The sequence below is a fragment of the Crassostrea angulata genome, chromosome 9 (genome assembly GCF_025612915.1).
Source record: "Crassostrea angulata isolate pt1a10 chromosome 9, ASM2561291v2, whole genome shotgun sequence".
Classification (NCBI taxonomy): domain Eukaryota; kingdom Metazoa; phylum Mollusca; class Bivalvia; order Ostreida; family Ostreidae; genus Magallana; species Magallana angulata.
The window spans coordinates 30,784,241-30,802,293 of NC_069119.1; the positions used below are offsets into that span (position 1 = coordinate 30,784,241).

Sequence of the window (18,053 nt, forward strand, 5' to 3'; positions counted from 1 at the left end):
TATCCAGGTTTTCAAAATCTGATATCAAAATATTTTTATAAAAGTGATTGAAATATCTGTATCTGTTTCGATGATTCCAAAAAGCCAAGGGACTGAATAGTGTGTACACCTTAAAGAGCACAACAAAGCCATGTGTGCCTCCGAGAAAACAGTTGTGATTGACGGTTTTACTGGTAAGTTTTGTGTGTATTTAAATAACATATGGTTTATAATCCTAATTGAATGATATTTAACGACAGATTCAGCAGAAATGCGAATCCTTCTTCTTTAAAAGTGGTTAATCTGTAGAAATTGACCCAGCACTGTTCACATGTATTTGTAGCTGATGTATGTAAATCTTGTGTCACCCATAGTGAATTTGTAAAAGACCTCCTATTTTATACGTACCTAGTACATTGTAGTACCTTTATAATTAAAGAAGACCTTTGAATGAATTTGGATAAAACTATGTCAAGTTATAATTAAATTACATGTAAAGTAGATAGATCTATTAATATATAATCCTCAGAATCAGGATGCATAAAGCACTTTCAAACCTGAAATCATTCTTTGAAAAATTCTTTCTGTCCAATCTCTGTTGAGATTTGGCAATGCATGGGCACGACCCCATGGGCATGATGTTTAAGTTGTTCTCAGCGTCAAGACTTAGAAAATTTTGACTCGCATCTTTTCTCTTTGGAAGAGACTTCAGTAAAAAATTTCAGTCTCAACAAATATCGCTGCATGAGATTAATTTAAACTGAGATTCAATAAAGTTGTCAGTGAATGAGTTAAGCAAAGTCTAAGATAAAATTTGGTTAATATTTAATCCTGAACGCATGATTGGTATATCATTATATATTCTTCATTGACATTATTATTTCAGTCATACAAACAAAGTTTCAAGAGTCTGGCAAAATAGGGCACAGTCTCTATGTTAAGGAGGCACAAAGTAGGGGGAGCAGCCGACCTAAAGATAGGACCCTCTTTGTTGTAAATGTACCTCCATATTGCACACAGGTAAAGTGTATACAAACAATTTCATTCATATATAACACTGGGCCGCAGTGATTTTTCTACAGCCAATTTAGGTCCAAATTTTGACCCTTTACCCTTGCAAATATCACATACTGATTTTTTTACCAATTAAAGCTGTACTTTTTTCCCAATAATTTTGTTGTCGACCCCTAAAAAGGAGTGTTAATTATCTTAAAGAGGAAAAGAGCACACTAAAAATTGATAATTGTACAATGGACAAAAGATGTTGACTTTATCTATATATCTATATAAGGCCAGCATTTTTTTATTTTTAGGTTTACAAACCCGCCGCTCGGTTTTCTGAGTTTTTAGAAAAAAAATAAAATTACAAAAAAGATCTTTTTTTTCTCCCCGACAGCAAATTTTTTCAAGTAGGAAAAGTGTATCGTCATTGTTATCACAGAGGCATAAAATCTGCTCTTTTTGTGTGACGATAGCCTAAAAATTTCTTACGCATCTTTTTCTCGTGCTACATTCTTCAGAGAAGCTTCTACAAACACTCTGCTGTAAGTTTCATACTTTGAAGTTTTACCGACAGTGTTGACCAGTGGCTAGACGAGATAGTCACGCCTCACTAAACATGGCTTCGATAGTTACCTGTGCAGCTGTTTTCAAGTACATCACTGTAAAATGATTCCCTTTCTTTTTGTGTTGAATTGGCATATGTATTCATTGGCTTTTTAAAAAAAAAATTTTACAGAGAGAGAGAGAGAGAGATGTATTAGAGATATTCTGCAGTAACTATTCTCATGAACACATTTTAAAGTGACCTGCCTAGTGAATTAAAAAAAAAATCATATTATTGTTTGTGCATTTTCCGTTATTTTCAATTAAAATTTACCATTACATAATTAATTGCATAGTTGTACTTTGTACATGGAAATTCAACAGGATAAAATACATGCACACATATAGTTGCAGTGATTTTATAGAGTCTGTTCACATTCACAATGTTATGTTTGAGTTTTCTCACATATAAACACCAAAACCAATTTTGTAAAAAAAAAATGTGAGAGATCAATGAAGTTGAATATTTTTTAACTGCAGAAAACATGAAAGTAATAAATATTTTGTATATTAATAATTATATACTAGTATCATACAGGAGAAAACATTATTACTTTATGTACATAAAATTTAGGTTGTTTTTTTTAAAATGAAATGTTGACATGTTCGACAATAGTTTGACTCATGTGACTGGTAACTTTGAATCTTGGGCTAGTAACTTTGTGGCCAAATTTTGTAATTGCACACCCCTGACATTGCTATATGTACATGTAATATCAAAGCTGTATGTCTAATGTTCTATTGTACTATTTCAGAGATATGTTACACAGATGACATACTTTTCACATGCTACACTTGATGCAGTTACACACCACTATCATGAAGTTGTCATTCATTATATTAATATTAGAATAAAGATGATGTCATAAAAGTTTTTTTTTCTCCTACAGAACTTTACAATTTTGTGGTTCGTAAACCTAAAAGTAAAAAAATTGTAGGTCAAAAGAGATTTTTTTTTTTTTTAATTTCCTCCTCCTACGGAACTTTATCATTTTGTGGTTCGTAAACCTAAAAATAAAAAAATGCTGGCCTAATTGTGTGTGTGTGTGTGTGTGTGTGTGTGTGTGTGTGTGTGTGTGTGTGTGTATATATATATATATATATATATATATATATATATTTTTTTTTTTTTTCAATGAGTATATTGGTAAGAAAAAAGACACAGCCTTGTTGTAGCTAGGGCAATACTGTAAATATCCTTTTTGAGCAACCAACTTTATTAAAACAAGATGATATGCAAAAATATGCTGGGGAAAATTGAGATAAAAACTCAATAACAAATTCATGGAGGCTTAACAAAATGAATAAACCATATAATAAACAGTCCTATCTTTCTTCAGTATAATAATTAAAGTTGAAATTGGTTAAGTTAATGAAGGAATCTTAGCATGTTGGTCTACAATATGGCCACCAAAGGGAGGTTACTTCAGCAAAATTGCGTCTATTGAAAACTATCTAACATTGTATATTGTTTTGTGTGGCTTCCTTTGCAGGCTAGTTTAAGCAGTGTGTTTTCCACCTTTGGAGACGTGACAAAGGTTTACCTGTACGATAGGCCCCACAGTGAGGACCCCCAACCATCCCAGTCGACCTACTTCCCAGACAGACCCCAGCCAAAGGTAGGCTGACATAGAACAAGGAGGAATTTCTTCTTTTAGCTCACCTGAGCCAAAGGCATATGTGAGCTAGCTTTCGGATCATGATTTGTCTGTTGTCATTGTTGTTGTTGTCGTCGTATACAATTAATACCAAGGAATAACCTTGCGCATTCATCACAGTGGATTTTTTTATACAGATCATCACACTGGCGAAAGTCGGCCCGGGTTTCCAATATACCAAAAAAAAAACCAGTGTTAAAACTTTTTGTTGTGTAATGTTGATTAGATTGGCCATTGCTCAGGTGAACGATGTGGCTCCTGGACCTCTTGTTACCAATTTACTGGGGGCCATATTTTACGTCATCCTTTAAATCTTTTCCTCCTGAACCAAATAGCCGGATACCAAATTTTTACACCAGCTCTGTTGATATACTCTGGTTTTGAATTTGTTCAGATGATAATCATAATCACAGGCCCCAACAGGTTCAAAGTTCATAAAAGAAATAAGTAGAAAACAACATTTACTGTAAATTCCTTATTAAACGTGAGGAATTAATTTCTGCATAAAATCGCGAGATGCAGTCCTCGCTCCTATTTTTCAGACAGATTTCTGCTATATAAAATCATAACAAAAAGATGGTGCTCACCATTTTATATTCTTGTGATTTGATGCAAAACAGCGGAATTGCGAGATTAAGTACTTGCGTAAAATAAGGAGCTTACAGTAGTCTTCTAAAGAATCAAAAGTGTATTTTTGTTAAAATAGAGTAGAATAAAGCTATGATAACAAATCTAAGTTTATTGCTATTCCTTTAACCTCTTTGAGTTAAAATGAGGCGATTAGGGGTTTAATTATATTATTACATGTACATATATGAGAAGTATTCCTTTGAAACCACCAGCTGTTCTAAGATGGCAGGTGAGGAACCAAGACTTTAAATTTTCGTAAATTAGGTTTGTAATAATGAATTCTCAGTATTATTATTTACTGCAATTAAAAAAGTACAATTCTCAATAAAAACAGTGAAATGGAAAATATCCAAGTTATCTTGGTCAGGACTGTTCAAACTTGTGAATGAACATTGTTCAAATTCTGATATATTTATAAATATCAAGTAATTAAGCTAAATGTGAATTTAGGATGTCTTAATTTTGGGACAGAGAATAACATAAAGATATAGGCCTCTTGTTTCTTTACAAATAAGATTTAACATTTGAGAGACACTTATGTAATTTAAGTAGTAAGAAATGAATGAATAGAATGTTTAAATTATCTGTTTAATTTTTTTTGCTACATGGTATATAAAAATACATTCAATAGGGTCATATAGTTTAACAGTAAATTGATACATGTAAACAGTATCATCATGTTGTTAGTGTAACACTGCATCATCACTGTAGATACTGGTACACTGTCACTGTTTTGGTGTCACTTCGTCCCACGCAAAGATTGTTCTCATCATCCACACACACACTATAGGGATGCTTTTCCCCTTGTTGTTTTGTGAGTAGTAGGGACAAGAACTGGCCGTTCTGATCCAGAAGATGAACTGTGTTACTGAGATATTCACAGACCAGTATGTGTCCCAGGAGATCAGTACACACTCCTTGGGGAGAAAAGTTTGTCCGCTGACCTGTATAGGAGAACCTGTGTTGTCCTGATTTATTCACCACCACTACAGCATATTTCATCCAGTCTGATACACAGACATCACCATTGATGTTTTCTGTGATGTAGTGTGGTCCACTAAACATTGCCTGTCCTTTGTTGTCCCTCTCTATGTTCTGTATTTCTTTCCCTGTCTTGTTGTACCTGGTGACTTTAGCCTCTTTATTTGTTTCCATCCCCACCAGAATGTCCCCATTGATGTGGGAGGAGTGTATGCTGATCGGTGTCCAGTCTCCCGTTTTAATGAATTCAGTGATGGCATTATCCGATGTTAACCTGTTGATGACTTTGTTGACTTTGTCTGTATAGATCAGATCCCCGTCCTGTGTGACTGTGTGGTAGCCTTCATCTTCACCACTGGTTTGTATCTTCTGTAGCTGATTCCCTTGTAGATTTGTTTGGACAAGGTTATGATCTTTATCACTGGCCCACGGTCTGCCTGATCTACCAAGTGATATATGATATACCCGATCCACTCCTGGTACTGTGTACTCCCTGACCTTGGTAACAGACGAAGATAGAGACAGTGTTTGTTTCACGTCAGATTTCCTCTGTTTCCCTAAAGGTTTCAACTGTCTAGAAGCAGCCTCCATGGGTTTTATTTTTCTGTCTGTTGGTTTAGAGTCAGGAAAAATTATTCTACCCAGTAGTTTGACAACATCCTCTTTGCTATATTGACCAGCAGTAAATTCTGGAGGGACTGGTTTTGTGGTTTCTGGTATGGGTCGGATTATTAATTTTTCAGTAAGTGGGAAAATGATGGGATTATTTTGAAGTTGAGTAGAGGATAGGTAGCCATGAAACTTTTTGACAAGGTCCTCAAGATAAGAGATATAATCTTGGTATGTTTTGTCTTGACCTTGAAGCATCTGCCTTAGTGACTCTTCCATTTTGTTGACTTGTTCTATATTATCTGATGTCACTTCATCCACCAGCGTTTTGAGGCATTTGGCTTTCTCTGTCATTGATAATCTTATGCCATCCATGATTGTATTTATTTCTGAGGCATCTATTTTTATTTCTTTCTGCAAATATTTTGCCGTTGGAATAAAGTAAGCTTGAATTTTTTGGATTTCCTGATGACATGCTACACATTTTTCTGTATAAATTGTCTCCAAGTCGGTAAAGGAATGCCCCTTGTGGACAGGCATTGTAGAACACTTGGAGCATAAAGGCACATTGCATTCGTCACAGAGAATGTCTATATTCCTAGTGGGGTGATCCCTGCATTTCTCCACTGGAAGTTGACGCATGCGATCCCGATAAGGAGCAACTTCATGGTTCTTGGTTTCTGGACTCTTCTGATGTTTGTCCCTGCATTGTTCACACATGGGTTGGTGACAAGGATTGCAGTAAAACAGGCAGCTCTTCTCACAGTCTTCGATGCCACACACCAAATAGTGCTGGGCTGTGTCGGGAATTTGTGATTCCGAAAGTTCCATCTAAAAGTAATAATTTTGAATGTGATAAGTTTGAAAGAATTATTTGACTCCTTTGAGAATTACACCCAGCTAAATCGATCATAACATCATTTAAGTATCTATTTACATGTAACAACTGATGTATAGAAATCATGCATATCTTAATTTTTCTCATGCAGGTATAGTTTGATACTGATAATTTTATCATAATCAAGGTACGGTACTGATAGTCAGAATATTAAGGAGGCCTTAAGTTTGATGTTTGGCTATAAAGTATCATTTAATAAAGAAACAATCCAAGTATTATAGATTTAGAATTTTCATACAGAGCTCTTCAACCATAGAAGAACAATATAGTCTAGAAATGGCCAATATCATCCAGCCTTCTCCTATTAAATTCCCTTGTTGACACACAGTTTCAGTTATCTTAAAAATAATGATTGGTATTTATATTTAAGGCAAATATTTACATTGGTTAGAGCGTAGAAATTAATTAAATTATGTTAAATAGCAGTTACATTATAATAGCAGTGCATTTTTGATGGAAATATAAAAAACTGTAGATGATATTTGAATTGTATGCAAGTTCATTCATGTTAGTTGACGTGAATGTTTTTTCAGAACACAAATATACATTTAACAGATTAATAGATATAACCAAGTAATTTTGACTACAGAGTGTTTAATTGTTTGAAATTTTTTGGTTTTTTTTTCTGTTTTATACAAAAAACCATATTTGTTGATTCTACTTACTGTATAACTTTAGTGAAACAATCCACAAGTTGACCTTGATCCTAAATCTAGAATAGCCCAACGGAATGTCAATTCTAAAGCGAGGTTTTCAACGAGAATTGAACGAGAGCTGATATTTACCTTCCTGGTTGTGGATAAAAATAGATTTAAATCTCACCTTGTTGTACCTGTGCTACCTGTCATATCGGGACTAGCACTGAACTATAAACATTATGCAAAAAATTTGTATAAAAACTATGAAATGTTTTTCTGATTAGAAAGTTTTGCATGATGAAACAGGGTACAATTTTAAAAAATGTCCAAAAGTGTTTTATTTTCTGGAGAAAAAAAATCAGTAATTTACATGTATGTGATTTAATTTTGATGTGATGATAATGTAACAAATTGTATAAGATTGTGTCGGATACATGTATCATATATATTGTGTGATTTGTATATTGATAAACTGTTATATTAGCTAGCTAGACTAAGGATATAAATTAAAAAATATCATTCACCATGTTAGAAATAGCACACATCACAATGGCAAAATTTAACACCAATTTTAATTTTGCTGCTACATGTATTACTCTTTGTATGTTTAGAAAAAATTAAAAGTCAGCTGTGACAATGCAAATTGAAAAGGAAATCTTTTCAAAGAAATTAATAAAGTGGTTCTTATAATGATTTGTCACCAGCCCCTGCAGTCACCAACATTTTAGAAATTACTAAATTTAAGGTTGAAAATTTAGAGGACAAAAGTCGATGACAGTTAATTTATGTGCATGACAGATTTATGTGCTTGACAGCAGTGTTAATTAAGAGTTATCCCCCTTCACATAGGAGTAATCCATGTCAAACACTGTGTATAATTATATTGTTTTAACGCCATTTTTTTTTTCTGCAGGGCTTCAAAGTTGCATACATCATCTTTAAGAAGGCAGCTTGCCTGGGAAAGGTTACATCTCATCCATATGACAGAGTGCTGAGGCTTTCTCCCGAGGAAAACCCAATTCTCACCGGAATAAAAAGTATGCTTACCATAGTGATCAAAAAGAGATTGAATTAACACAGACTGAATAAACAGGTGGAGAAGAGAAACACATTCAAGTTCTTGCTTGCAAGTTGTTGCAAACTGCTTAAAACATAAACTTAAATTTATTCAAATAATTTTACATGCAGGAAACCTTAGTAAAATAATTCTTTTTTTTCTCCACAGAATGGCAGATGGAATATCAGCAAAATATCTGCAATCCAAAGGCACTGCAGGCGGAAATTGACAAGTATATGACGCATTATGATGAAGAACAGGAGAGAGAGAAGAGGCTGGCCCTGGAGCAGGAAGGAGTGCCGGATGAAGACGGCTGGGTCACGGTGACGCGACACGGCAAAAACAAGGGGGCGCCTCGAACAGAAACCATGGAGAAAAAGATCACCAGCAAAAACAAGAAGAAACAGGCTGAAAAGGTGAGTCTACCACACTTCATATGTTAATGATAGCTCACTATCAAAAGGAAAGAGGCAGAGAAGGCTAGTCATGGCATAGAAGATAGCAGCATATTTAAGAAGTAACAGTCTGAAAATGTGGTAAGTCCACCTCATGTCTTGTTAATGAGTCCACATACATCTTATTATTAAAAGGTTGAAAAGGTGAGTAACAAAGGTGATGAAAAGGGTAGTCTTTCACAATTCTCATCATTGAAACTTTGACCTCTTGTTTCTTGGATGTTGAATAGTGGTGTCCACCTCATGCCTATAGTTAATGAGACTGAAAAGGTTCGGTCATAAGTTACTTAGATAAAAAAGGTGAGTCAACCTCATGTCAGTTAATAGTTAAAATGTTACTTAGATGTTACCATGCATCTTAAAAGAAAGACGAAAAGGTCTGATCTCTAGTTTAAAAGATGTTGAGAAAGGTTAGTCCATCTTTCATTTTGTACATTAAATGTTTTGATAACTAATTACATGTACTAAATTGATGAAAAGATAAATCCACCTGAATCCATCTTAATCCACTTAAATTTGTTAATAAGTTCGTACTACATGGTTATAGGGATGTGTGGGCCATCAAGTTATATGTATTTTCAAATTTGTTTTTGTTTGTATTGAAAACTGACTTTTAGATTTAATACATTATTTTCTTTTTTGCAGGAACTGAAGAATTTTTATGCTTTCCAAATGAGGGAATCCAAAAGAGATAGTAAGCTCTTTGTATTTTGATTTCATTATCATATTGTATCACTTTTTTGGGAAAAAACTGCATTGTACTGTATCAGATTTATCTAGTATTTTTTTTCTATTTACATCAATTCTTTGTTTCTAGAAATTGCTGAATTGCGTAAGAAGTTTGAAGAGGATAAACAAAGAATTTCCTTAATGAAAGCGTCCAGGAAATTTAGACCTTATTAAAACTGATTTTCTTGATTTTGTTGTATGTAATTTCTCTTGAAATAAATAAAATTAGAAATAAATTAACATGATTAATGTTATTTTAGAATTTTCTAGTAAATGTTCAAGCTTTGTTAAAGTGATTAAGAACAGATCGTAGCCCCCCTATTTATAAACATCTCAAACTTGATGTGAAGATTTATTTCTTGACATCCAAGGATCCTGACAACTGAAAAAAAATATGCTTGTTGTGGTTGGGCCTTAAAATTCAAACTCACTGTATTTTAAGATATACTGTAAATGTTCTGTATACCAAGTTAAACTGTACATAGTAAATATTTTTACTGAGAGAAATTAAAATATATGTTCTACTGTACATGTATAAGAATGATCCTTTAAAAGGAAATCCGAAATGAAATAGAAATGTATGCCGCATCTTCAAACTTCTTAACTAAGAGAAATGACTTACAAAAATATATATTCTGCTGCAAATGTTTTTGAGAACAATTTCCTAAAGATAATAGATATTCATACAGCATCTGCAATCTTTGCAAAAATTGCAATTGTGCATGAATAGTAACTTATTTGTAACTCACATTTATGGAAAATTACATTGACAATCTATAGCAATGGTACTAAAAAGAGACACGAAATCATTTTGATTTGCTATCTTCTCGGGAAAGTTAAAATCTAAACATTGATTTTGTTTTTTTATTCTTAAATTCAGTGCATATTCCTGTCCAAGTTCCGTGCATTTTCAGAGGGCTGGAAGGTCAAGGCCATATCTATACTTTTCATATCTCCTTTAGATGAAGAGCTTTGTATCAAAATGCAGGAAAATATTCAAATCTTAAATCTAAAGTATCTTAATTTTACTTTTATTAAGTGGTGATAAAATATTGCTAAATGTATAATATTCAATATTGCAAGCATGATTTTATGGGAATATAATTTGATGACCATCCTGCCTCCTCAAGGAATGATAAAATATAATTCATCAACTAGCAGTAAAATAATGGAAACATTAGTTTAAGGGTAGTATTTATGGAACGAAAAGTTACGAACACAAAGGTCACAGTGATTTTGAAATAGAGAGCAGTTATCAAGGTCAAACCAATTAATTTAAAGCAGAACTGACATCCGGGGATCCAAAGGTGGGGAGGAGTCCTGATCCCGCTTAAAATTATCAAATTTACTAAATTACCGATGATATCCCTTGGAACCCCCCCCCCCCCCCCCCCCATGAAAATACAATTATTTATTGAACCCCTCTGATATAAAATCAACGTAAATTAAACAGTGTTCCAAAGTTCTCAATGGAAGGAATGAAATCTATCCATATTCCGTGTAAATATATACAATATTTCATGAGTGTGGCAAAACAATGCACAGTATGTATGTGAAGGAGGCACACAGTAGAGGAAGCAGTTGACGCAAAGACAGGGCCCTCTTTATTTTTATTGAGAATGAACCAAAGTTTTGTTATGAAATTAATGTAATTTGTTGTATTATTTGTTTGTTTTAATGAAGAATAGACAGAATTAAACTGACTTTGCTGTGTGCAAAACATATAGTTTTTCCCTGTGCAAGAGTTACATTATTATTTAGTTTCTTACACGTGTTATATATGTGTTTTAATCCATTAATTTGTTAATAAATATGTTTGTTTCATTATTTTTGGATTTCAGTATAATATGGAATTTTTAACTTTTGAGACTTGTCCTGAGTTTATACATGTATTTGGGTAGTGTTTGGCTTGTCTTGAAATTCTATTTTTGGATCAACCTGTTTGGGCAGTAATTCTGGTCAGGTGATTCTGTTGGAGGGACGTTTCTTATGTTGTAGTATTTTTTGTTTAGCCGTTGAAGAAGGAAGGTGGATTTATTTATTGATAAGTAATATTTGTGGAAGTTGGCTGCTCATAGGTTAGTTATTTAAGTACATCTCTTTTAAACCTTAAAGGCTAAACAAGTGTTTAATTTACTTTTAAAATAATTATTAAACTAAGTAAGTATAATCTTGAATTGTGTTAATTAATTGCTCAAGTATTGAGAGGCTTTAAATTATAATTCAACTAAGTAAAGTAATGTTTTATATTAATACATTTAAAATACATGTGTTATACTTTAAAATTATATTGTGTGCAAGATAAGTGTTTGTGTGTGTTTTGTGCATAGAAGAGGGTGTGGTCATCACCATTGAATCGCCATTAGTGCGTGTGTCTCTGTCCCATTCCCGACGCTTAAGGATCTAGGAGGCAAACTCCAGGTATATATATCTATTGAACAAGTATTATTTATGTAATAAGAGCATTTTGACAATTTTTTTGGAAAGTTATATTTTCTATTTATTTAATTGTCTGAACTATGAATTGGGCATTTAATTTATTTGCACCTCTTATAAAGGTAATTCCTGTAAATTTACAAAAATAGAATTACGTGAAATGTATTTATAAAGTGAAATATTCTGAGTTTAATGTATTAAATTCTGAGGAAAAGATTATATGAATTATGTCCCTTTGTATTTTATGTATTTTTGGTATTTGTATGTCAGATACTATTTTAAATATTATTTGTGTGACTGTGATAATATGTGTAAATGTGTTTTATTGAAATTACAGGATTCATAAGATTAAATACATGAGAACCTTACAAGCAGCGTTGTGATTCTTAACAACAAGTGCTACACATGTGCAAATGCATAGGGAATGCATTTATGAAACTCCAGTTTTGAAATATTTCTAAAAGATAATCTATCACAGATCTAATAACTGTGCACATGTAATTTAATTTTAATACTAAGGTTTTTAACGTAAACACCTTGTTGTAAGTGTGAATTCATTACAAGCATGTCGGCTAGAACCATGCCTTACATATGATTTTCGATAGACGTAATTGTGTAGGTGTTAGCTCTCATCGGCAGCCATGTTATAGGGAAAGACTATGAATTTTCCTCTTTGAGCAACCAACTTTACACAAAATACATAGAAATATACAGGGGAAAATCAGAACACCACATAAACAAATTTAAGGAGGCTTAAAATATGAGTTTAGACATCATTAAAAACAGTGCCATATGTGTCAAAATTCCTAGTATAACAAGTCGAAACTGGTAGAATAATATAGAATTCTAAGCATGATGACCTAATATGGCCACTAATGGAAGGTAACTCCTGCAAAATTGCGTCTTAAAAACCATCTAAAATTGTATATTGTTTTGTGTGGATCTTCCTTTTTTAAAGCCAGTAGAAGGAGTGTGTTTTCCGTGTTTGGAGACTTGACAAAGGTTTACCTGTACGATATGCTCTACAGTGAGGACTTCCCGCCCACCCAGTCGACCAACTTTCCGAATTGACTTAAGCCCAAAGTAGGCTGACCCAGAAAAAAAGAGAAATTTCTTCTTTTAGCTCACCTGAGTCAAAAGCTTATGTGAACTAGCTTTTTTATTATCAAAATTTGTCTGTTGTCGTTGTTATCATTGTATACAAATATTAATACCAAGGAATAATTTACCTTGCGCATTCATCACATTGGATTTTTAATCAGATCATCACACTGATAAAGTAAGGGTCGGCCCGGGTTTCCAACATACCAAAAACAGCATTAAAGATTTTTGTGCAAGATCTACAGCTAAACTTAAATGTCAAGATATTTTGAATTTGATAATGTAATGTTGATTTGATAGGCTATTGCTCATGTGAGCGATGTGGCCACTGGGCCTTTTGTTACCAATTTACTGGCGGGCATATTTCACATCATGCTCTAAAAATCTTTTTCTACAGAACCATATAGCTCGCTACCAAATTTTTACATGAGCTTTCTGGTGTTAAATTTATTCGAATTATATAATCATAATCCCAGACCCTATAAGGTTCAAATTTCATAAAAGAAATAAGTAAAAAAACAACACTTACTGTAAATTTCTTATTAAATGCAATGAATTAATTTTCCGCATAAATTCGCGAGATGCAGTCCTCGCTTCTATTTTTCAGAGAGTTTTCTGCTATATGAAATCATAACAAAAAATATGGTGCTTGCGATTTTATATTCTTGTGATTAGATGCAAAACAGCGGAATTGTGGGATTAAGTACTTGCGTGAAACAGTAGTCTTCTAAAGAATCAAATTTAAGTGTATTGTAGAAAACGCCGTGATACCAATTTGTAAGTTTATTGCTATTCCTTTTACCTCTTTGAGTTAAAATGGGGCGATTAGGGGATTAATTATAATATTATACCAGTATATATTAGAAGTATTCCTCTGACACCACTAGCTGTTCAAAGAAGGGATGTTAGGAAACAAGACTTTAAATTTTCGTAAATTAGGTTTGTAATAATGAATTCTCAGGATTATTATTTATTTCAATTAAAAAAGTACTATTGTCAATAAAAACAGTGAAATGGAAAATATCCAAGTTATCTTGGTCAGGACTGTTCAAACTTTTGAATGAACACTGAGGTATTTATAAATATCAAGTAATTAAGCCAAATGTAAATTGAGGATGTCTTAATTGAGACAGAGAATAACATAAAGACATGGGCCTCTTGTTTCTTTATAAATAAGATTTAACATTTGAGAGACACTTTTGTAATGTAAGTAGTAAGAAATGAATGAATAGTAGGTTTAAATTATCTGTTTAATTTTTTTTTTGCTACATGGTACATCGTATATAAAAATACATTGAATAGGGTCATGTAGTTTAACAGTAAATTGATACAAGTAAACAGTATCATCATGTTGTTAGTGTAACATTGCATCATCACTGTAGATACTTGTACACTGTCACTGTGTTAGTGTGATGTTGTCCCACATAAAGATTGTTCTCATCATCCACACACACACTACGGGGATGATTTACCCCTTGTTGTTGTGTGAGTAGTTGATACAAGAACTGACCGTCCTGATCCAGAAGATCAACTGTGTAACTGTTATAATCACACACCATGATGTGACCAAGGAGATCAGTACACACTCCCCGGGGATAAAACTTTGACCCCTGACCTGTGTAGGAGAACCTGTGCTGTCCTGATTTATCCACCACCACTATAGTCGTTTTAATTAAATCTGATGTACAGATATCACCATTGATGTTTTCTGTGATGTAGTGTGGATAACTATACAGTTCTTGTCGTTTGTTGTCCCTTTCTATGTTCTGTATTTCTTTCCCTATCTTGTTATACGTGGTGACTTTGGCCTTTTTACCTTTATTCATCCCCACCAGTATGTCCCCGTTGATGTGGGAGGAGTGTATGCTGATCGGTCTCCAGTCTCCCCTTTTATTAATTTCAGTGATGGTATTATCCGATGTTAACCTGTTAATAACTTTATTGACTTTGTCTGTATAGATCAGATCCCCGTCCTGTGTGACTGTGTGGTAGCCTTCATCTCCACCACTGGTTTGTATCTTCTGTAGCTGATTCCCGTGTAAATCTGTTTGGACAAGGTTACCACTAATATCACTGACCCAGAGTGTACCTGATTTACCTAGTGATATGTGAAATACTCTGTCAACACCTGGTACTGTGTACTTCCTGACCTTGGTGACTGAGGAAGACAGAGACAGTGTTGGTTTCACGTCAGATTTGTTCTGTGTCACTGTAGGTTTCAACTGTGTAGAGGCAGTGTCCATAGGTTTTATTTTTCTGTTCTCTGGTTTAGTGTCGGGAACTGTTATTCTTCCAAGTAGTTTGGCAATGTCCCCCTTGCTGTATCGACCAGCGGTAAAGACTGGAGGGACTGGTTTGGTGGTCTGTGGTATGGGTTGGATTTTTAATTGTTTAGTTAGTGGGAAAATGATGCGATTGTTTTTAAGTTGAGTAGAGGACAGGTATCCATGGAACTTTGTGACAAGGTCCTCAAGATAAGAGATGTAATCTTGGTATGTTTTGTCTTGACTCTGAAGCATCTCCCTTAGTGACTCTTCCATTTTGTTGACTTGTTCCATGTTTTCTGATGTCACTTCGTCCACTAGTGTTTTTAGAGACATGGCTTCATCCCTCATTGATGATCTTATGCCATCCATGATTGTATTTATTTCTGTGGCATCTATTTTTATTTCTTTCCGCAAATCTTTTGCCGTTGAAATGAAGTAAGCTTGAATTCTTTGAACTTCCTGACGACATGTTTCAGATTTTTCTGTATAAATTGTCTCCAGGTCGGTAAAGGAATGCCCCTTGTGGACAGGCATTGTAGAACACTTGGAGCATATAGGCACATTGCATTCGTCACAGAGAATGTCTATATCTTTAGTGGGATGATCCCTGCATTTCTTCACTGGAAGTTGTTGTTTGCGGTACCGATAAGGGACCACTTCATGGTTCTTGGTGTCTGGACTCTTCTCATGTTTGTCCCTGCATTGTTCACACATGGGTTGGTGACAAGGATTGCAGTAAAACAGGCAGTTTTTCTCACAGTCTTTGATGCCACACACCAAATAATGCTGGGCTGTGTCGGGTATTTGTGATTCCGAAAGTCCCATCTAAAAGTGATGATTTTTAATGTGTAAAGTTTGAGTGATTTATTTGATTTCCTTTAAGAAATATACTTAGCTCAGACGATCATAACATCATTAAAAGATATAATTAAATGTATCAACTGATGCATAGAAACATTCATGTCTTTATTTTTTCTCATGCAGGTATAGTTTGATAATATGTAGTTTGTTACTTATACATTGTAATTCAATTATAATTAAGGTATAGTACTGAAAGTCAGAATATTAGGAATCTTAATGGTCTACAAATTACCAGTAAGATCTGGCTAAGATTTTAAATATGATGTTTGGTCATAAAGTATTATTTGATAAATAAACAATCAAAGTATTATAGATTTAAAATTTTCCTTCAGAGCTCTTCAACTAAAGAAGATCAATATAGTCTAAAAATGGCCACTCCAGCCCCCCTAATAAGTTCCTTTAAACAAAATCATTTGCTGATTCTACTTACTGTATAACTTTAGTGAAACAATCCAGAAGTTGACCTTGATATTGTATTTAGAATGGGCAAACAGAATGTCAATTATCGTGAGATTTTAATAGAGAATTGAACGAGAGCGGTAATTTACCTTCCTGGTTGGGGATAAAAATAGATTTAAATCTCACCTTGTTGTACCTGTCCTAACAGGTTGTCAATTTCAAATGTAATGAATCGGTATTTGCACCGAACTGTTAACATAATGTACAAAATTTCTATAAAAAAACTATAAAATGTTTAGCTAATGAGAAAGTTTAACATGATGAAAAAGTGTACAATTTAAGAAATCATATCAAAAAATGTTCTGTTCTCAGGAGAAATGAAATATTGTGGAATTATTATTATTCGTGGGGGGGGGGGGGGGGGGGGGGGGGGGCAATATTGGTGGTTTTTGTGGGGAACACTTGCCCATGAATTGACATCCCCATGAATCTATACACAATTATTTGTTTAGGGTCAAGATCTAGTAAATGATTCCAGAGTGTCGTTTCTAAGCTAGAAACATTATGACGTCATAATTAATTTGAAGAATCTTTTTCCCGTACTTAACGGCTTTAAAGGAATTATGTAAAAAAGTAAACAATTTCTTGGCATTTTTTATGTTAAATCATGGGAAAAGTAATCCCGATACCTATATTCAATTTGACATCCTTTTAATGAGGAGGTCACAAGCAAGTTTGATTCCGTTTTTGGAGAGATTGTAGGCATTCTAGATATATTTTATTAATAAAAAATGAACAAAACTCCAAAATTTGTTCCTCATTTCATTTATATTTCATAGAAAATGACAGTCTTAAACATGATTTTTCATTGTGTTTACCAAATAGTTTAGGCCCGGTACACCCTATCAAACAAAACTATTGTTATGAAGCATTATTAAGAATTTATATCATAAACCTGTAGGCACATTTCATATACTAGATATTGACTTAACATTAATTAAAACTTTTTTGATTATACTACCAACCAAATTACGTCCCCTAGGAAATTTTGGCTACCCACGAATATTGACCCCCTCGAACAAAAATGATTTCAAAGTACAGTAACTTACGGTATGTGATTTAAATATTGAGGTGATGATAATGTAACAAAATGTATCAGATTGTGTCGGATATATGTATCATATATATTGTGTCATTTGTATATTTATCAACTGTTTTATAAGTTAGACTAAGTACTGTAGATTCCTTATTTTACCCGAGTATTTTATTCCGCGATTCAACCGTGTTGCATCAAATCGCGAGAATATAAAAATCGCGAACGCCGAAGTATTATTCTAGTTCCATTTAGTTTACATCTCTCCGAAAATTAAAGCGAGATGTTTGAATCCGAGAGATGCGCTATACGCGATTTTACGCAGATAATAATTCTTCGCATTTAATTTAGAATCTACAGTATATACATTAAACTATAGTATTTGCCATGTTAGAATGCGCGCACGTCACACTGGCAAATCTTCACCCCAAGTTTAATTAAATTTTGCTGCTAGTACTCTTTGTATTTAGAAAACATTGATTAAAAGTCAGCTGTGACAATGCAAATTTAAAAGGAAATTTTTTCAAAGAAATTACAAAAGTGATACTAAACAAATAATGATTTGACGCCAGCCCCTGCTGTCACCAACATTTTAGAAATTACTCAACTCAGTCCTCAATTCAAATTCTGTGAAGAACAGTTTATAACTTTGAGGTA

The 18,053-nt window shown here is 33.6% G+C and overlaps 1 protein-coding gene and 1 pseudogene across 1 annotated transcript; one reads left to right on the forward strand and one right to left on the reverse strand.

Annotated features, from left to right (window-relative positions):
* Positions 1 to 33: 33 nt before the first annotated feature.
* On the forward strand, positions 34 to 9,479 carry LOC128162788 (ribosomal RNA-processing protein 7 homolog A-like). Its single transcript, XM_052826174.1, has 7 exons — positions 34 to 173; positions 866 to 999; positions 3,078 to 3,203; positions 7,912 to 8,035; positions 8,224 to 8,471; positions 9,156 to 9,204; positions 9,328 to 9,479. The coding sequence occupies exons 1-7, from the start codon at positions 131 to 133 to the stop codon at positions 9,411 to 9,413; spliced, it is 810 nt and encodes a 269-aa protein (XP_052682134.1). The 5' UTR covers positions 34 to 130; the 3' UTR covers positions 9,414 to 9,479.
* On the reverse strand, positions 4,207 to 16,396 carry LOC128162791 (E3 ubiquitin-protein ligase TRIM71-like; annotated as a pseudogene).
* Positions 16,397 to 18,053: the final 1,657 nt, after the last annotated feature.

Bases quoted from the DNA above. Each gene is read 5' to 3' on its own strand.
- LOC128162788 (XM_052826174.1), top strand. From the start codon at position 131: ATGTGTGCCTCCGAGAAAACAGTTGTGATTGACGGTTTTACTG. The intron at 8,472-9,155 runs GTGAGTCTACCA...TCTTTTTTGCAG, and splicing joins AGAAGAAACAGGCTGAAAAG to GAACTGAAGAATTTTTATGC. The intron at 9,205-9,327 runs GTAAGCTCTTTG...CTTTGTTTCTAG, and splicing joins GAGGGAATCCAAAAGAGATA to AAATTGCTGAATTGCGTAAG.